The following is a 22,482-nucleotide window of genomic DNA, read 5'->3' as shown; positions in this document are numbered from 1 at the left end:
AGAAAGACAGACGGATGGACAATATCCTATAAGTGTTCCGTTTTTTCCTTTCGAAATACGGAACCCTATTAAATGCTCAAGCCTCACCCTTAATTTATTTTACGTTGCGTATAAATTGTGAGGAAACTGCAATTTTATTCATAGGTTTAAATGCGTTTATTTCATCCCAAGCAAAGACTGCGAGTTAAAACAAAAAATGCATTACTCCAAAAGATACTTTTAAACACTGTTTAGTTGAACACATGTTTTAACCCTTTCACCGCCGCTGATTGATATTTTTGACGTCAACATGAAGATATGTTTCACCATAAATATATATCACAACAATACTTTCTGTATAAGTACTTCATTATTTATTAGTAAATACCGCATTTCGCAAGCTTACACATAATAATGTATCAATAACCATGATTTGTCAAAAATCTGCGCCGGCCGCTAGAGTCATGGTATAAAAGGGTTGATGTATGTTTAAGCTAAAATATATTTGGAACACTAAGTTTATAAGGCCCCTATTAAATGTCACAAAAGAGCAACTAACCTCAAGGCTGAAACCAAGAGGAATAGACAGAGAGCATGAACTTTCATTTAGTACCAGATTTGACAGACCTATAGTCTCATTAAGATTTATACGTATGCCTATACATAAATATTAAATAAAATATTATACCTTACATAATATTTCTACCAATACATGGTACAGGCAGATGAAAATGTCTGTCCGTGACAATAAAAGTGGTTATGCATGAATTATGCCTGCTAGGGGACAAAGCCGAGTGGATTTATAAGTTATGGGACTCGCACCCTTTGAATGGGAAGTCGGTAGCGCCTATGATGTGAATTAATACAGCGTAGGTGAAAAATCACTTCAGTAGCTTAGAGTTAACTTAAAAGTAACTTATTTAGCACTTAACTTCCGAAGGAGTATCATATACAGATAAATAAAATCGAAGTGTCTTTGTAATACTAGCAGTTGCTCCCGACTTTGTCCGCACGGAATAAAAAACATCTAGTAATAAATATAGTCCTTCGCTAGTCAGAGAGGCACCTCAAGAAGAAGAAGAATAAATATAGGCAATGTCACCCGGGTATAGTGTAGCTTAACAACAGTGATTTTTTTCAAATCGGTTCAGTAGTTTCGGGGCATATTCGATGTAAACAAACAAACAAATCTCTTCTCTTTACAACATTATAGTTAGACTAAATATAATTTTTATATTTCATGGACATGATATATTTACGTAAGTAATGTAAAATAATTGTTTGTCTGTTTGTCAATATATCCGTATATTCCCGTTTGTACTGGGTAATGTCCGAAAGGGCTAGACCGATTTTGATGGAACTTTTAATGAAAACTACGTACGATGTGATATTTTATAGTAGCTTTTGTCCACGACTTCATCCGCGCGGAATTAAAAAAAATATATATTAAAATTAGTCTATGTCACTCAGTGATAATGTAGCTTTCTAATGGTGAAAGAATTTCTGAAATCAGTTCAGTAGTTTTTGAGTTTATTTGTTACATACAAAAATAAAAATCTTTCTTCTTTATAATATTTGTATAGATAAAGATATAAGGATGTGTTTTGTTACGAGCTGTTATAATTTTCTCGACAGTACATTCGCCACCCCATCTCTCACATGTAAATCACATTGTGAATATTGGATTTTGTCCCTAACATGTGGTGTTTTTAATATCTATATTAGATTTCTTATAAAGTCGAGAATATTCATATATTCAATGTGCGAATGTTAGCGTAGAATTCCATTGTGACACTTGTATTAAGAAGAAACAGCTAAGTTTTAAAATCTGTTCAGTAGTTTCGAAATGTATTGGCAACATTCTTTATTTATACAATACTAGTGGTCGCCCAAGTCTTTGTAAGCGCAGAAATAAAAAGTAGCCTAAAACATTCCTGCATACATCAGTTACCTTCTAGTAAAAGTTTGGTCTAAATCGGTCCACCCGTTCCAGAGATTACCCGGAACAACCGCGGCCTTGAACACAGTCGTAAAGACAGACAGAATTTTTTGGAACGAAGTTCCTTATCGCGCGTTGTGAAAGGGGGCTAGACGGAAAAAATTCTAACGAAAAGTTGTCACGACACTTTTTGCTATAGACGAATGAGCGCTACTTCACCATGGCAACGATGTGACAATATGTAACGAAAATTCAAAATAAAATGTACTTCTTGTGAAGACTTAAAATTTTTATTCATAGAATAAACATTGGTTCCTTCACTAATTAATTGAAAGGAACTTCGTTCCATCCGGGTGTCCCAACACACCTCTCAAGTTTTTTTTTTTTACTGTATTTTAGTTATCACCTCCGCAAATGCATCATGTGTACGAAATGTAAATTTGTATTTAACATACCGACATTTCCGTAGTATAGATCACCAAACTTATCTGATCCGGTGAGCATAAATCAAACCAAATTATAATAGCCCACTAGCGCCCTCCTGTCAATTGCAAAAAAGTGTATCACTGTCCTTTTCGTATTGTAGCCGTCATGTTTATTGGAACGAAGTTCCTTATCGCGCGTTGTGAAAGGGGGCTAGACGGAAAAAATTCTTACGAAAAGTTGTCACGACACTTTTTGCTATAACACCATGGCAACGACGTGACAATATATAACGAAAATTCATAGAAATAAAATTTACTTCTTGTGAAGACTTAAGTTTTTTATGAATAGAATAAACATTGGTTCCTTCACTAATAATTAATTGAAAGGAACTTCGTTCCATCCGGGTGTCCCAACACACCTCTCAAGTTTTTCTTTCATACCATTTTCCATGTTCACGTAGGTTTTATAAATGTTGTGATATAACTAACCGCGATAGCAACGGCCCTCTCATCGACCAGATATCCTTGTTGGCATGTACTAGCTGTAGCCCGCGAATTTATTCACCTAAATTGAAAAAAAAAAAAATTAGCAGCCTATGTGTTCTTAAATACTATGTTCTACATCAATGTCCAATTTTAGATCTGTTTAGGTGTTCTGGAGATCTCTAACAACATCCAACCTTCCATCCAAACTTTAATCTATATATATTATATAAAATAAAGTCGTGTTAGTTACACTATTTATAACTCAAGAACGGCTGAATCGATTTGACTGAAAATTGGTGGGCAGGTAGCTTAGAACCAGGAAAAGGACATAGGATAATTTTTACCCCGTTTTCTATTTATTTTTTATTCCGCGCGGATGGAGTCGCGGGTAAAAGCTAGTTTATAATATTAGTAAGAAGTAAGATTATGGCGAGAAAAATCTAGACTAAAAGTTATTATAGTAAAATTAACTTTATATTTTACTAGCTGTCGCCTGCGACTCCGTCCGCGTGGCATTAAAAAAACTTAATAAGTAGCCTATGTATTCTTCCAGACTATATTCTACATCTGGGCCAAATTTCACCTAGATCCGTGGAGCCGTTCCGGAGATACCTTCAAACATCCATCCATCCATCCATCCATCCTAACGTTCGCATTTATAATATTTGTAAGATCTGTGAAATCTTATATCTTTATTATATGTGTCTCCGTTTTCTTACAAGACATTGATTAGTAAGACGAAAGTCCCCTTTGTATTTCTATTAGAGATCCTCATTACAGTTCATTGGATTCCTCCCTTTATTGTGAAAAGAAAGTTCAAAAGAAATGTTTGCTGTGTATTTTTAAAACATTCGTGAATTTCAAATGTCGTAAAACATGTTTAAATGCATTCTTGTTTTTTTGTTTTTAAGTAAATAGAAATTTATCAAAAGTACTATCGTATTTTTCTCCAAAGCGCCTAAACAAATATAATTTCAAAAATGTTTATCTGTATAAGTTACATATTGAAATAAGTGTAACTTTTTTAGACATGTACGTGGGCATGTATGTCAGTTGATTGCCCTACATGATGACAGCATAGTATTGATTCTTCCATATATATCTATCAGCTGTCATATCTGTACTTTTTTCTTTCTTACGCACATCTCTACCTTCGTAGTCATCTATATTGTTTACTCCAACTAGTTTACTTTAACTACAACCTCTCAGCGGGAAATTTGAACGCTGAACCTCTTGTAAAATGTCAGATATTGTAACCGCTGGTACATAGGGTTGTTCAAATGAAATCAGCGATTTAAAACAATAGAACATCGTTAAGTTCCTGTTGATTTTCCAACCGTTTGATTCGTGTTCGGAATATTTAAGAGATTCTGTTAAATGAATTGATTTGATTTTACGTCCCTTGCGCCTTAAAGAATACGTAATTAGAATACTAGTGAGAAATGAATTATTAAAGAAAATACTCTATAATAGTTAACTTTTATTTGATTGTATACTTAATTTTAAACTATTCTTTGGTACTATATAAAACTATAAATAATTAATTTTTTATAATTCTCTGCTTTAAACAATTTTTTTTATATTACTTAGCGCCTAACATTTTGTAGATGGCAATAATTTAATATTGGTTAAGATACTGAAGCGTCTAACATTTTGTAATAGGCAATAATTTTTGCTAACGCACTGTCAAATGTTCCCTCGTACTGCGTTTGGTCCGTACTGTTGCAAATGTACAAATTATTGCTGGGGGTCTGGACATCTAATGGACGATTTGGCTTTTGTTTTTTTAAACATTCCTGTAAAAGGAACAGAGACGAATTACATGCTGAGATCTTTATTTTTAGATATTTCGTTATTCGGTAAAAGAGTATGAATGCGACAAAAAAAGCGAATGAACTCATTGTAATACAAACTGTCGCTCGCGACTCCGTCCACGCGAAATTAAAATAAAATTGTGCTTTTCCAGATGCTATGTTCTACATTTATGCCAAATTTCAGCTAGATCCATGCTGCAGTTTTGGAGATACCTTGTAATAAACATACATCCATACATTCAAACTTTGGATTTTATAATATTAGTAAGATGTTTTCATTAAATTCTCTTCTAATAGAAGATTTACTCTGCCGAAACAAAAAGACACAAAAATGCACCATCTTTGTCTATTAAAAAATGAAAAGTGACTACGTAGATGAATGAAAGTCCTTCAAGAAGCGAGCGAATACCTTTCTTAAAGGCCGGCAACGCATCTGCAATTCTCCTAGTGTTGCGGAAGTCCATGGACGTCGATGATCACTTTGGTTTTCCAGTCGCTTGTTTGCCCCCATTCTCTTATATATATATTAAAAAAAAAAATGACACTTCACTCGTCAGAACTGCATCAATCATTTAAAAGCTTCAGGAGGTGACAACTGACAATACAATTAACAAACATACAAACCTTCTTAATACCTGACAAAAATTATAATCGTGTAATAGGATAAAAATGTTAGTTTTATTGGTAAAAAAAAACTAGCAGTTTTGAAAGTAAACTGCATTTATTATTAAAGCCTATCACACTCTATGCCTTTTCTGTTCTGAATACTGTCGTCGGCGTTATAAATTCGAAGCCATCTGGTGGAAAAACGAGTAAAAAATTAGTGAAGAGTGAGGGGTCGCGGTCAATTAGTACTGTAGCGACCCCTAGTGGCGATTTCTGATAACTCAACCATACCGATTTAACGAATTAACTGATTAAGCAGTGTATTAAAACAATAATTGCTGTATTTTAAATTTATGCTAAACAAGCTTTTGGTTTGATGAAAAAAGAAGGAAGAGATAATTGGTTCTCCGGTACATGAGAGTGAGACATTCGTGCAGCAGGAATCCATGCAATTGTGACATACTACAACCGAAATGGCTTGACATTTAATTTGTCACTTACAAAACTTGTATGCCTTTCCGGACTGTTATTTATCTTAGTAATATTATAAATGCGAATGTTTAGATGGATAGATGAATGTTTGTTTGAAGGTATCTCCAGAACGGCTCAACGAATCTTGATGAGATTTAACATTAAGACTCCTTAGTAATTTAAACCCGCATAGACAGAATCGCGGGTAATTTGTGTTTAATAACCTAGCAGATGAACGAGACTTCGTTCGTGCGAAATTTAAAAAATCTAGTATAAATGTCAACTATCTGATTCTACTGCCTAAATCTTTTACAAAAACATCTTGCCATCCCTTTTACTATTTAAAAAAAAAACAGAAATACCGATATGTTTTACAGACTGTACCTATAGCAACAAGGAAGTAACCTTAACATTACTCTGTCTAGACACAGGAATTATTAAAATAGAGCCTTAAGGGGGTGTGTCCACACTCCGCCCCAAAGAACCGCCCACGAATTCTCACACAGCCTTAGTTTCACTTGAAAACCTTACGGAAAAGGACGTATTGAATTTAGAAAGTATTTTTTCAGTTGCATTTTCAATCAAATTTCATTATTTAAACGACTGAAAATAATTAAATCAACTAAATATTTTGTTTGTTGTGTTTCGGATTTTTTTTTAGTAATAAAAAACGATTATTTGCAGTATTGTTTACATGAATGTTTACTAACTTGTTTGTAAATATTATCACGTGGTTAGTTCAAGGTCATCTTGAGGTCATGTGTTTAGTGACGCAAAGTGTGTTCAGTGATTTTTAAATCGAAAACAAAACAAGTGATTTCAAAAATTAAACAATACAACCTAATTTTGTGACTAATTAACGTCATATTTGTTTTATTACAAAGTTTTAAAAACATTCAAGTTGGATCCGAAAAGACCAGCGGAGGCCTATAGGCCTTCGGAACTCTCGAACCGTAAAACATTACTCGTTCAACCATTCTTACGTAAAAATCAAACAGAGAAGAAGCCTTACCTTCTAGAAACACCCATCAAGCGTAAACCAGCGTTACTAAGAACTCCAGAAGAATGCAAAAGACAGAAGATCAATAGTAATACAGAAGAAGCGATTAGTACTGAAAAGGAACCTTCTGAATTTCCTAAAAATAGTAATAGTAACAATCACCATCAATGCTGCTGCAAACGGGTGGAAAAGGAAAATTCCTGCGCCTACAGTAAGACTCCGGAGGAAAACTGTGCCCTCAAGAGCCGACCGGAGAACTGTGCTCACAGCAATACCCAGCAGGAAAAATCCTGCCTTTCTAGTAAACAGGAAAATTCCTGCGATTTAACTAAGCAAGATACTATTTGCAATTGCAGTAAGAAAGAAAACACCCGCCTCTGCAATAAGCAGGAAAACTGCAATCACAATAAGACTCAGCAAGAAAATTCCTGCGCTTGTAGTAAGCAGGAGAACTCCTGCGGTTGCAGTAACTTGCCGATAGTATTCACTCCAGTAATGATGCCTCCTGCCTTCGGAAGTATTGGTGTCCCTTACATGATTGGACAGCCTGTTAAATTTAATAAGCCGGTAAGTAAAACAAGTACTACTTAGTAGCGTTTAAGTTCCCATTCCAATATAACGTGAGGGCCTTCATGAATAAATAAACACGTACTAAACAAGCACGTACCAGCGACCTCATCACTATTTAACATTTACTTTAACAGTGGTAGACGCTAGCGACAGCATTTGTTGCTCGCATGTGCCACTAGGCCGGTGCAATACCACACAGTAAACAGGCGTCAAGTGGAAGCAATTCCGCGTACAGTCTGATGAGGGTGCGTTTCCGAGGGCTTTGTTTTAGTTCCCTTTCCCTTCCCACTCTGTTCCTATAAGGAAATGATAGTAAAAGAAAGTGGATATGACGGAGGAGGGGACGCATAGGAAGAAGATATATCCTTTTTCTGCGAGGTAGGCAACGCATCTGCAATTGCGGATGTCTATGGCGGTCGCTTTGCTAATCCGGCGCATTCAGGTGGCAGCTAGTTCGTTTGCCACCTCATAATATATAATAAAAAAACTACATAACATCAGATAAGACCATGGTCAAGCGCTAGTTAAAAATAGGCCTTATAAAAAGCATTATTAATGGGAAGTACTATTAGTAAAATGATGCACTAATGCAGTGTAAATACAGATGTTAAATAAAATTCTCGAATTGTAAATTATACGGTTAGAATGGTTCACTCATTGTTGAATCACACATCAAAATCTCAAAATTCTAAGAACCTACAACTGATCGTCAATTTGTTTTTCATTACAGTCAATATATCTATGCCTATTACTGTACGGATAATTGAGATATACCATCTGTAACGCCTGCAAGAAAAATAGCTGCAACAAAATTCAATTAGGACTTATCATGCGTGATAATTTATTGCAGGCGTTAAGGAATCCATTACAACCGTATCGACTTGCGGTCGCGATACCGGAGGAAAAGGCTATAAATAAATGTTGTAATGAACAGATGTACCAGTTACGATAATTTGGAATATATTTCATTTGACACAGAAGATGTTGATAACATCAAATTAAATTTTGAAACATTAAATTTATTTAACAATAGCTGTCGCCTACTACTCCGTCCCGTCCCGTGTAATTAAAAGAAAACGTTATTAGTAGCTTATGTGTTCTCCCAGACTATGTTCTATGTTTAACACAAATTTTATCTTGATCCATGCAGCTGTTCTGAAGATACCTTCTAACAAAAACTACCCATCCAGCTATCTAAAACCTCGCATTATAATATTAGTAAGATAATTAAGTTCATAGAATCCAAAAATATTCCCATTGGGTCGATTGAATCCAAAAAGTACATAGAAATAGCAGACATTGTTGATAATAAAGTTTTTGTTTGGAACTTACACTAAAATTGTCAACTTAAGATAAAAAAACTTGAGATGTGTCAAGGGACACCCGGATGGAAAGAAGTTCCTTTCAATTAATTAGTGAAGGAACCAATGTTTATTCTATGCATAAAAAACTTAAGTCTTCACAAGAAGTACATTTTATTTCTATGAATTTTCGTTATATATTGTCACGTCGTTGCCATGGTGATATAGCAAAAAGTGTCGTGACAACTTTTCGTAAGATTTTTTTCCGTCTAGCCCCCTTTCACAACGCGCGATAAGGAACTTCGTTCCAAAAACGTTTCAATGAACAGTCATTGGAGAATAGCTTATAAATAAATCAATTTCGATTCTAGTATTTATTAACTCCTCCCACTATAGATTTAATAGACTATAAAAATATGTGGAGTAGACTTTAGTTTAAAAATATTAAGATGTAAGTACTATATTTTTTAATTATAATATAAATACAGTATAGCACTGGTTCATGCACATTCGTCATCATAATTAGCCTGAGTTCATCCACAACTGAACGTAGGCTTCCACCATCGATTGCCACAATGCCCGGTCCTGTGCCACCCCTATCAAGTAACAGCATTAGTAATATCCATGCACATTAAGTGACAGTAATTATTAAAAAATAAATTGAAATATACGACCCAATGCCCGTGAAATGAACTCCCGGGAATTACATCTAATACCTCAAAAATAAAGGAAGTCGTGTAAGCTATAGAATGCAATAGAACTGGCATACAAATATATGTCACTTGATTTAAAAACAAAGTTGACTTCACCGAAGTGACATACAATTTATTATTATATATATATATATATATATATATATTTTATATTCAATAAATTATTTAAAAAAAAATTATCTTACTCATATTATAAACTAGCTTTTACCCGCGACTCCGTCCGCGCGGAATAAAAAATAGAAAACGGGGTAAAAATTATCCTATGTCCTTTTCCTGGTTCTAAGCTACTTGCCCACCAATTTTCAGTCAAATCGATTCAGCCGTTCTTGAGTTATAAATAGTGTAACTAACACGACTTTCTTTTATATATATAGATAGATGCGAATGTTTAGATGAATGGATGGATGTTTCTTAGAAGGTATCTCCAGAACGGCTGCACGGATCTCGATGAAATTTGGTATAGATGTAGAATATAGTCTTGAACATGTAGGCTACCATTTTTTTTAATTCAATGATAAATAAAAACAAGAATCCTTGAATAAGTTTTTATTACAAATCAGGACTTATGAATCGAAGCTGTTAAAGCTACATCATCATCAGCTTATACGTTCCCACTGAGCTCGGAGCCTACCTTAAGTTTGAAGTGACTAGGCCATAGTCAACTACTAGCTTAGTGCGGGTTGACTTCACACATTCATTGAATTTCTTCTCAGATATGTGCAGGTTGCATCAAGATGTTTCCCTTCATCGTAAGAACTTCGGATAAATGTACATATGTAAATCGAAATACATTGGTACATTGCGGGCTTGCGGATGACTTGAAGATTACAAGTCAAGTGCTTAACTCCTTGTCACTGACGTACATGTTAAAGTAAAATCCGTAAGCAATATTCATCAGAATACATACAAAAAGGTCAATTAAAAAACTTAACTCATGTCACTTATGTAAAATTAAAAAAATTACAAAGTGACTTCTTTGTTAATTGATAATTTTTCAACTTGTACCATTCCCGCTTCCCTTAAGCAGGTGGATAAAGTTACCCCATTTCACCTGAGGCATTCATCGCGCAAAACCAACATCCCCCAACCTCCTCCCTATAATGTAAACATTATTGTCGTTTAAAACATACTGTGCGCTCGAATGAATGAAGTACGAAATGTTAAGGAAAAATGATACAATTTTTTCGTAATACATGAGGTTCGTAAAACGAAATGGATGGTTTTTTCAACTTCATTTGCATTTGTATTTTCCTTTGTTTTAAACACTGACGTCTATAAATGGAATGGCTATAAGACGTAGTATTTTGTGCTTATTTGATTCTCGACAATTTAGCGCTGATGGTTGCGGTTTATAGCGGTGGTGTGGATTCTAACTAATTATGTAGACAGAATTAACTGTCAAGCAACATCAACAGGCGCGTTTAAACTGGAACGAAGAAAAAACTGTAATTTCCAAGCAATCGCCTATAGAAATTATTGATTTAAAATATTATTTATTTGCGGCTAATATTTGAATTTAATCATAAATGTGCAAATTAACGCGAATCTGTCTCAAAATAACCCAAGAAAGATTCATCAAAAGATCTTTGCTTCTCGCTTAGGTAACAAGCATACATTTGTTTTTTGATACAAGCCATCACATGCGACTTCGTACGTGTGAAATTATAAAACTTTATTACCTAAGCATTTTTCCAGTGTGTAATCTTACGATGTTCCAAACATCTAGATTCGTTTAACCAACGAACTTAAGCATTTATAATATTAGTAACTAGCTTTTACCCGCGACTCCGTCCGCGCGGAATGAAAAATAGAAAACGGGGTAAAAATTATCCTATGTCCGTTTCCTGGTTCTAAGCTACCTGCCCACCAATTTTCAGCTAAATCAGTTCGACCGATCTTGAGTTATAAATAGTGTAACTAACACAACTTTCTTTTATACGAGTACTAGCTTTTTCCCGCGACTCCGTCCGCGCGAAATAAAAAAATAATAAAAGAAAACGGGGTAAAAATTATCCTATGTCCTATTCCTGGTTCTAAGCTATCTGCCCACCAATTTTCAGTCAAATCGATTCAGCCGTTCTTGAGTTATAAATGGTGTAACTAACACGACTTTCTTTTATATATATAGATATATAGATAAGATGAAATAACAGAACATATAATAAAGGTATTACAAAATTACATTATCAACGTATTAAGAATTTAAATTGAAAAAAAAACCATATCGCAAGATGCTAATATGGTTTGTTCATTTAACAGGCTCCTAAAATAATGTATTCATTCGTTTTTTACGGTCTTCCTCAAACGAGATAACCAGACCATTGAATATTTATAACATAATTAAACAACTTTCCGCATTTTTCACCAACGTATTTCTACATAAAGTTAATTTATATTACATAAACAGAGTAACAAATATATCATAACTTAAAACACGTAAATAAGAAAACACCATTATATTTACATCTTGTTTATTAATCACCTTCAGGATTGGTGCACACAATCTCTGTAGTCTGGTTCTTTTTCAATTAAGTGAATAAAAACTAGTCCGAATGATTATAGTTATTTGTAAATTCAATTCAATTCAAAATTCTTTATTTCGGACAACAGAGATCCATATTTGGTTAGTAAATTACAAAAAACTAGAAACTTAGATGACTAGGGTTAGTAGAAATAGTACTAGAGGAAAATATGTATATTTTATATATATTAAACTCTAATGCGTCATGTATTTAGGAGACGTCCCTTGCGGGATCATAGTCCGCACGAGATGTCTCAGCAAAGGCGCCTTAGGGTCGCTAGCTATTGCTTTCAGGATGCTGTTGTCACTCTCCCGGAGCCTCCTCACCAGTGACGCTACCTTTTTTCTGATAATTGCATGGAATCCGGCGGTTTGAGCCTGGGCAAACATGACGGAGGCACTATAGAATCGGGGGAGTTTCATCAACATCCTGAAAACGTTATTATATTGTATGCGCAGGGCATCCAAAGACCTTTGGGAACAAGCAAACCACAAACTCCCCGTGTACAAGCCTTGACAATATGCTTTAAACAGTGTTATTTTTACCTGATCCGTACATAGAGAAAATCTGATGCTAACATGTTCCCTCGAGCCTCCAGCACCCTGCGGTCCCTTTCAACATCGTCATCATAAAGTATTATACTTATTCATTAGTATATCTATTAACTTTTATATAAAACTAGCTTTTACCCGCGACTCCGTCCGCGCGGAATAAAAAAAAATATACACAAGATAAAAAAGTTCCTATGTCCGTTTCCTAGTTCTAAGCTAACTCCCCATCAATTTTCAGCTAAATCATTTCGACCGATCTTGAGTTATAAATAGTGTAACTAACACGACTTTCTTTTATATATATAGATAAATAAATCACCCTCTTTGTTAGTTGGATAAAAAGAAAGTAAAAAAATGAGAATAAATAGAAACACAAATCAGTCGAAATTAAAGTAAGGTTACGCTTTAGTTACATTTACGAGTATTATCATATTTTATCAAAGACAATGGTGATGTGATTATGATTTGATGATACCAAGAATTCATCATTAAATCTCAAATTTTAAACTCAAATTTTCAACCCTATGGTTGTTAAATAAACAATCTAACAATATAGCTGGTGTTTGCTAAGACTTATTAAAACGTGCATGTGCCATGGTTTTGTGGATTGTCATTTTGTTTTATTGTGATATTCCATCGTCGTTCCCATTTAAAAAAAAACATACACAAAACACATATCGTCCCTTTGCTTATTGATTTTTTTCTTAATAAATAAGCTATTTAGCGGTTAAGAAATGGTTTTTTCTTTAGTTTTTGTCGATTTCCTCTATTTTAAATTTTTACTTAGAAATGAGAAATATCTTTACCTTTCAATTATCATGTGAGCAATAGTTAGACGAGGAATGAGCAGCTTCATCCTTATTAAAATGTGAAAACAGCCAATTTTGGACTTGAGCGGTGTTGTAAGCTAAGGGTCGATGTGAATAAAAGATTAAAATTGAATTTGTAATATTAAACAGAACTTAGTTATAAATAATAATAAAAAATGTCTATTGTGTACTTCTAAAATTATTATTTGCAGTAAATTTTTGCATGTTAATTAAAAAAAGAAATTTCCTATAACATCAACACATTCGTCAGCTATCTCCCTTTTAAATCCCGTCACAATCGGTCCAAGCATTGCGGAGATTATATACGAGTAGAACAAACACGAATTTGCGGACAGACAGATAAAAAAAAAATATTTTTTTTCGATATACCATAGACACTCCAAATTTATTAATTGTATAGATAAAAAATTATAATAAACTCCTTATAAAAAGCCACAACAATCGAACCTGAGAAATTAGACAGACTAACTACACACAGAGACAATATTTATACACCCCTATTACTTAATGAAGGACAAGCATAGAGTAGCTACCTATAGAGTGTCAAGTGACGGAAACTCCCAATTAGGCTGCACAAACACCCGCTCAGATGTCATTATTCAAACCACCCCCTAGCCACCCTCCAGTTACCTCTAAACTCTTCTATATACCTTTGTATGAATTTATAAAATGTATACTACAATGTATTAATAACTAGCATAAAGCGGTGCTTTAACAGGGCTCGCAAAGCTTTCTTAAAGCTTCATAATTTGTACAATTATATAATAGCTTTTACCCCCGACTCCGTCCGCGCGGAATAAAAAAAAATGCACGCAAGATAAAAAAGTTCCTATGTCCCTCTCCTTCTAAGCTACCTCCCCTTCAATTTTCAGCTAAATCAGTTCGACCGATCTTGAGTTATAAATAGTGTAACTAACACGACTTTCTTTTATACATATAGATAGATATAGATTTTAATGTAGGTAACAGGTCGAAGGGTCCTATGTATAAGGGCCAAGGTAACAAATTGATGATTTTTACTTTTTTATGTTAAAAGCTACGTCTTAGACTAGTTAACAATATGCACTACACACAAATACACATTTATAGGTGTAAACGTGTTTTTATGTTAAAGTAAAAAGGTCTATGTCTATTTTCATATATGGTTGAAATTTCGAGAGTCCTGTAAAATTGTCAATTTGCATATTGACCCTTATTCGTAGCCATCGAGGTGTTGCCCGCGTCACCGTCCGCGGGGAATTAAAAAAAAAAAACATATGTTACCTATGCATTTTTACAGATTATGCATTACATCAATGCCAAATTTCATCGAGTTCCGTTGAGCCGTTCCGGAGATACCTTCAAACATCCATCCATCTAAACATTCACTTTTAGAATACTCGTATTAGTAAGATTTTAACAGTGGTACATCCCGAAACAGCAACTTTTGTTGGGTGCACGAATGGGAAGGGTTGACCGGTGCAATACTACGACACATAGAAGACAGGCGTCAAGTGGGAGCTATTCCGCGTACAGTCTGATGAGTGTGGTGACGGAGGCTTAATTTTAGTCCACGTTCCCTTCCCATCCTTTTTTTATAAGGAAAGATGGGAAGGGGAAGTGGATTTGACTTGAGGAGACGCATAGCAAGAGTATATAACCTCTTACTGTACATCCCCTCCTCTGTCGATTAAAGATAGGCTACACATCTGCAATTGCGGATGTCTATGGGCAGCGGTCGCTTTGCTGTTTAGGCGGACTCAGGTGACCGCTTGCTCGCTTGACACCTTATGATATTTAAAAAAAAAACTAGATATTAATATGGTTTTATAATTTTCTAACAGATGGCGTTAGAGGTACAATAAAATTCTAATGATATAAAATATTCCATTTTACGAACGGTTTGAAAATACTCTTTTGTCTCCTGTATTTCTGTTAAAACGTTCCCCTTCGTTTTAACGACAGTTACATTTTAAAATTAATTCCTTTATAAATATTCATATAAAAGTCTTTCATTGTTCTGTTATCTTTGAATATAATTAAGAACAAGTCACGTCTTTACGATATCTTTTTAAACTTTTTAAAGGCTGTAAAAATAGGATCTTATATATTTTGCCACGGAGTAAATGTGTTACACAAACAATTTTATATTTGGATATGGAATATAATGCGACAAATTTATCTGACCCGGTAGGCATAGGTGGATCTTCATTTAATACCTTATTAGCGCCCTTGTATGACCATAGCTGTAGGTAAATTAAAAAATGATAAATTTTGTATCCTATCCGTTTCTAGTTTAGACAGCTACGAAAATTTACTTCGACAATATTTCTACTTAAGCTAATCTTACTAATATTATAAATGCGAATGTTTAGGCGGCTCAAAGTCACTCAAAGGGCAATGGAGAGGGCAATGCTCGGAATCTCTCTGCGTGATCGCAGCAGAACCAAAATAACCGACATTGCCCGAAGAATTGTAAACCTTAAGTGGCGATGGGCCGGCCATATTGCCCGCAGAACGGACGGCCGATGGGGCCGCAAAGTACTGGAATGACGGCCAAGATGGACCGATGATCTGGTCAAGGTTGCGGGAGTATCCTGATCTTTGGGGGAGGCTTATGCCCAGCATTACGAGGCTGAATGGATGGATGGATGGAATGTTTAGATGAATTGATGAATGTTTGTTACAAGATATCTCCAGAACGGCTGCATGGATATCGATGAAATTTGGTATAGATGTTGAACACAGTCTGGAAGAACACATAAGTTACTAATCAAGTTTTTTTTTTATTCCCGTGCAAACGGTATTGCGGGCGAAAGCTAGTTATAAATAAACATTTTACTTTCATGTTCCTAACGTCCGAAAGATAAAATCTGAGGAAGGCAAATTATCTGATATACGGGCGCTAAGATAATGTTGAAATTGAAACCCTTTCTAACTTGAATATAGGTAGTATAGTTTAAAAAAAACCTAGCTATACGCAAAATAATGAAATTCTAGTTTCTTTTATTCACGTAAAAAAAAACATAGTTTAATTTCAAATTTTACTATAAAAGTATCAAATAATAAATTCATTAATTTCTTATTAAATACTGTTATAACAATCAATGTAAGGATAGACGTCCTCTTTTATCCACAATTCCCGCTTGTTGCATCCACGATATGAATCTTCTGTTTTGCTGCATATCCGCCTTTCTTCCTCCAACGCAGTGCGAAAGAGGTCTAGCGTGCCAGACTGCGGAAGAAATATCTTACTAATATTATAAACTAGCTTTTACCCGCGACTCCGTCCGCGCGGAATAAAAAATAGAAAACGGGGTAAAAATTATCCTATGTCCTTTTCCTGGTTCTAAGCTACCTGCCCACCAATTTTCAGTCTAATCGATTCAGCCGTTCTTGAGTTATAAATGGTGTAACTAACACAACTTTCTTTTATATATATAGACTAGCTTTTACCCGCGACTCCGTCCGCGCGGAATAAAAAAAAAATTGAAAACGGGGTAAAAATTATCCTATGTCCTTTTCCTGGTTCTAAGCTACCTGCCCACCAATTTTCAGTCAAATCGATTCGGCCGTTCTTGAGTTATAAATGGTGTAACTAACACGACTTTCTTTTATATATATAGATAGATGTGAATGTTTAGATGGATGTTTATTATAAGGTATTTGCAGAACACCTCCAAGGATATCGCTGAAATTTGGCACAGATTTAGAACAACCAGATTTAGAAGAGGCAGGAACAACAGATAGGGTATTAATTAATTGAGTTTTTTTTTAATTCCACGCGGATGGAGTCGCGGTCTACAGCTAGTAATATTATATATGCGAATGTTAAGATGTATGTATGGATGGAAGAATGTTTGTTAGAAAATTTCTCAAGAACGGCTCAATCGATTTCGCTGAAATTTGGCATAGATGTAGAACAGAATCTAGAAGAACACGTAAACTACTAATTATTTTTTCTCAATTCCGCGCGAACGGAGTCGCGGGTGACAGCTAGTTATTACTATTATTACTATAGTCGAACCTGAATAGGGGAGAGTACAAGTGACCGCGATTATGTTCTCTCTTATAGAGGTTTCTCGCTTATGAAGATAGTGTGTCGGGAGAGGACAGTGACTCGCTTATAGAGGTCTCTCGTTTATCCAGTTCCCGCTTTTCCAAGTTCGACTGTACTTGTTTTGAAAACTTTACCTACGTAAGCATAGAAATGTACATAAAAGAAAAAACATGACAAGAAAGCAACAGTACGACGTAGATATTTCGACCACGTATTGATATTGACAGGAGAACGCTGTCATAATTTAGTTTGACTTATGCCCACCGGGTCAGATAACTTTGTCGGTTTATCGGTAACCAATCAATACAACAATCACGTGTGTACTGAAAACAATTGAAGTCTGAACTGGCAATTCGAAAGCACGTTTTATTTATATGTCACCGTAAAAGTGTAAATTCTAAAAACGGAAAAAAATCTTACGAAAAATTGTCACGACACTTTTTGCTATAAACAAATGAGCGCTACTTCACCATGGCAACGACGTGACAATATATAACGAAAATTCATAGAAATAAAATGTACTTCTTGTGAAGACTTAAGTTTTTTATTCATAGAATAAACATTGGTTCCTTCACTAATTAATAGAAATGAACTTCGTTCCATCCGGGTGTCCCAACACACCTCTCAAGTTTTTTTTTGATAATTCATTCTGCATATTCGTTTGATTGCAAAGAAATAATTATCTTTCATTATTTCAATCTTTCACGAATTAAATATGGATTGTAAAATAAAGTAAGTTTTTCCATATTTAAGTAAAAAATATTTGCCAAAAAAAATTTTTTTATCTTAATAAAAAAGTTAACATCGAATTGGTAAACTTTTTTTTTCATATAAGTCTGTAATATTTTAAACTGGTGAAATTTCCATTTTTACGGTGACACACAACAAAGGCTTGAAGAACCCTTTGTATGGTATTTCGATTGTTCCACTGTTTGTACAGGGACAATTCATTTTTGTCCGTCCGTACGTGCTAACCTAAACCAAACAGCGGTAACGGAAAAGAAACAACTGGATAGGGGGTCGTATCGACCGCACATTAAGCCCCCCTTGTACAGATCTCGCTTGCGAACTTATAATTGAACAAGCTTTTGCCTGCGACTTCGTCCGAGCAGAATTAAAAAAACCTTAGTAAGTTGCCAATATATTCATCCAGGCGGTGTTCTATATCTTTACCATTACATCGAGATCCGTTGAGCCGTTTTGGAGCTGCCATCTAACAAACAACCATCCCTTAAATTTAATTTTGCATTTATAATATTAGTAAGAAATAAAATGTCTATTGGTAGAGGTCACTTTGCTATTTTAGCGATAACAGGCAGCTTGCTAAGTTGCCATCTTATACTTTATAATAATACTAGTTGTCGCCCGCGATTCCGTTCTCGCGGAATTAAAAAAACGTTATAAGAAGCCTATGTGTTCTTCCAAAATATGTTCTACATCTGTACCGAATTTCATCAAGATCCGTTGAATCGCTTCAGAGACAAACATCCATCCATCTATCTAAAGTCTCACATCTATCTTATCTATATATATAAAAGAAAGTTGTGTTAGTTACACCATTTTATAACTCAAGAACGGCTGAATCGATTTGTCTGAAAATTGGTGGGCAGGTAGCTTAGAACCAGGAAACGGACATAGGATAATTTTTACCCCGTTTTCTATTTTTTATTCCGCGCGGACGAAGTCGCGGGTAAAAGCTAGTTTATAATATTAGTAATATGTAAGATTCTTTGTAAATTAATGAACCATAAAAACTCGACTGACTGTACCCTATGACACTCAGGGAAAGAATACCAATCGAATGACACCTCACTCGATAAAATCTGTTCAGTCGTTTAGGATATAAGTCACAATGATATTGACTTAAACACTCCTAAATCAAGCGAGGAAACATAAAACAGACATAGCAGGGGTAACTTACCAATCCTATACAAGCAAGAGTTAAAATCCAACTTGCAATGATTAGCAAAGACCCTCATCTGTCCATTAGAGGTGACTGCACAGCGCGGGTCGTAGTCATCTGTACAACTAACAGGACAGGAATGCGAACAAAACTTGCCATCGATGTCGATCATGAGTGACCTGGACAATACATTTAAAGTCAAATTACTTTGTATAATAAGCATTCGATCTTCCGTCTAAACAATAGATTCTCAAAGTGCTCCAGATAGAGTTTCGAGGTCCACAACCCAGCGAGGGTGTAAGATGGCAACTTGAGAGTTCACAAGTTGAAGAAATGTTGTTGGTTTAAGGAAACCATTAACATTATGAAAAGGGGTGTATGAGAACAAAAAAAAACTTTGATAATCTCTGTAATAGATCATGTTTCGATGACTTAACATGACTTAAATGCTAATTGAAAATAATGCATACACAAAAATTGTTTGAGATCGGTTATTGATTTCAAGGATTTCCGCGTTTCGTTCGACGAGTGTGCGTACCAGAGGCCTAATTTTAGTCAACGTTCCTTCGTTCCTTCTACGTACCCTTCCCATCCTATTCTTATAAGGAAAGGATAGGGAGGAAAGTAGATTTGATGGAGGAGGGGACGCATAGCAAGAGCAATTATTCTCTTTCTGTGCTTCTCCTGCTCTGTCGATTAAAGGTAGGCAATACACATCTGCAATTACGGATGTCTCTGGGCAGCGATCGCTTCACCTTTTAGGCGTATTAAGGTGGCCGTTTACCTTCTAGAAGAGAATGTTCTTCTTGTATTGTTAACATTGGATGATTTGATCGGTGCAGTTTTAATTTTGTAAGTTGGTTTCTCAAAGTTCAATGCAGCTACTTGTTCGCATTTTGTTAAATTTACTTTTCTATATTCTGAAACAGATTAATTTTAACTATAACCTATATTTAAAGTATTAAGACTGGACGCAAATGGCACAAAGTCGACCGATGTGCAGAAAATTACTTGACCAGGCCTACCCTCAGCCGTAGCGGCTCAGATGATGATATGTATAATAAAAAAGATATACTAAATCACGTACCCTTATTTTTAAAATTACTGATCTAAACATTTTAGGATTCCGTACCTCGAAAGGCAAAAAAACGGAACACTTATAGGATAACTTTGTTGTCCGTCTGTATGCCTATCAAGACCCTTTTTCTGAGCAACGCGTGGAGGTATCAAGCTGGAATTCGTATCAAACTTCTAAGCCATAGCAATCAAAAGATACAGCCGTTTGTGCCGCAAATTTCCGAAAATTTTAGACACTCACAAAGAACTCCCCTTCATCTCAGAACCTTGAAATTTGGTACGAAGTAACGTCTTGCATAGATAAAGAAAAAAATAATAAAAACCGTAAATTTTACTTATATACCTATAGATTTATACGGAACCCACTGTGCGCGAGTCTGACTCGCCCTTGGCCGGTTCATGTTCAAAACGATATACATACTAAGTGTCAACAGTAATGGACAATTAAAGGCTGAATGTAAGATATAAACAGTTAAGCAGTAAATAATTGATTACTTACTATTCAAGTTGAACTTAAATGCACAGTTAACTTTATTAAAGTAGCATTCATTTAAAAATAGTCTGTATTTTATTTTATTCCTGTCTGCTTTGCCACCGCAGATAGGATTTTGATTATTGTTACAATCTAATGAAGAACAGTTAACTTTATTTTTAATGTCTTTTGATATATCACCGAATATTGATTTTGTCTTTTGATTCCTTTTTGTTTCTTTTTCTATATTAAATTCTTCATCTTCCTTGTTCTTTCCTGATATGAAGAGAACGTGTTCGTTTGGCGAATCTGTAATGAATTGTATTTTTGCAAAACACGAAATGTCTAATATCTAAGTACCTGTCTATTTCAATATTATAAAAAAGAACGATTTGATTGTTTGCATTGAAAAGACTTTAAAAACGTCTAAGACTTAAAAAAACGCAAGACAAGACAGCTATTGAACGACAAGGATTTTGTGAAATTGACATTTTTAGGGGGGCATTTTTTAGCTATTGTAATTCTCACTTATGTACTCCTGGTCAGATAAGTTTGTCAATGTATTGATCACCATCATCTCCCTGACCTTGTCCCACTTACGTAGGGTTGGTGCACCAGGTTTCCGTCTTCTAAATCAATCTGTCTGCTGTCATCTGTAGTGTCACCTTTCACGCAATCCGTCCATCTCTTCCTAGGCCTACCTCTAACGGTGTACTCACACATGCGATTCTTCCCTCCTCAAAGCATTTCCATACCACGCTAACCTTTAATGACCTAAATCTGAAGATGAATGATTAAAAATATTTACCTGTTTTAGCAAGTTTTCCTTCCTCCATTCCATTGCTAAGATATTTCCTTTTTATCACATCGTCAATTTTCATTTCTTCATTGTTCATTAAATCTTCATTTCTGGTAATTGGTTTTTCATTAGGTACGAAAACGATGTCTTCAAATGTTGCTCCGTAGTTTTCTGTAACAGCATCTGTTTGAGTTTTTGGTATACCTTCATTTTTGTCTATGTCTTCTTTCTTTGGGTCTAATATTTTATCATTTCCTAATTCGCTGTGCTCTTGATATGTTACATATACATCGGAATTATTTTTCGGTGTGTGACTGTGTACATTTTTAACTATTACTAAAATCAGTATTATTTGTTTTAACATGATTCGTCAGTTGTTTTTTTTCAAACTATCTTTTCCTTCAATTGTTTTTGATTTTAAAAATTTTTTTCTTTAAAAGCACTCAGATTTTTTTTACGTATAGTTTTTTTAATATACCACTTCAATTATATTTTGTTTGACCTTTTCTTTATCTTACACTGATATTAAACTAGTATTGAATATAAAAATTAAATAATAAAGTTTTATGTAATGTTATTTTTGAGAAAATTGTCTTGCAATGTTACTAGTTGAAAGGAAAGTAAGCAAGCAACTGTTTAAATGAATGCAATATGATTTTTAAGTGCATTGATAAGAACAATAGGTTATACATATGTCGACTTCGGAACTATTGGCTTGTAACAATAGTGTTTACAATTATGTAAGAAATTCTTAACAGATTTCAAATTTTCGACTAAAATAGTATTTACTTTACGTACTTACTGCTTTGTACATTTCTTTTCTACTATCTATGGTTAATATATTATGAACAAAATTAGTTTAAAATTCAACCAAACAGAAGACAGACGTAAAGTGGAAGTGATTCCGCGTTTCTTTTGGACACTGTATCAACCGAGGGGCTTATTTCTCTTCTCGTTTCTTTCTTGTCACTTAGGGATGGGAAGA

At 34.7% G+C, this 22,482-nt stretch overlaps 1 protein-coding gene across 1 annotated transcript; it reads right to left on the bottom strand.

Annotated features, from left to right (window-relative positions):
* Positions 1-16,290: 16,290 nt before the first annotated feature.
* LOC106708929 lies at positions 16,291-21,861 on the bottom strand. The gene is made up of 5 exons (XM_045685228.1): positions 21,507-21,861; positions 20,726-21,007; positions 19,934-20,069; positions 19,168-19,328; positions 16,291-16,421 (listed from the first exon to the last, which is right to left on the bottom strand). Exons 1-5 carry the CDS (start codon positions 21,859-21,861, stop codon positions 16,291-16,293), a joined length of 1,065 nt encoding a protein of 354 aa, XP_045541184.1.
* Between the last annotated feature and the right edge of the window lie 621 nt (positions 21,862-22,482).

Source organism: Papilio machaon, chromosome 29, assembly GCF_912999745.1.
Source record: "Papilio machaon chromosome 29, ilPapMach1.1, whole genome shotgun sequence".
NCBI classification, from domain to species: domain Eukaryota; kingdom Metazoa; phylum Arthropoda; class Insecta; order Lepidoptera; family Papilionidae; genus Papilio; species Papilio machaon.
This window is presented reverse-complemented; position numbering and strand designations above follow the sequence as displayed.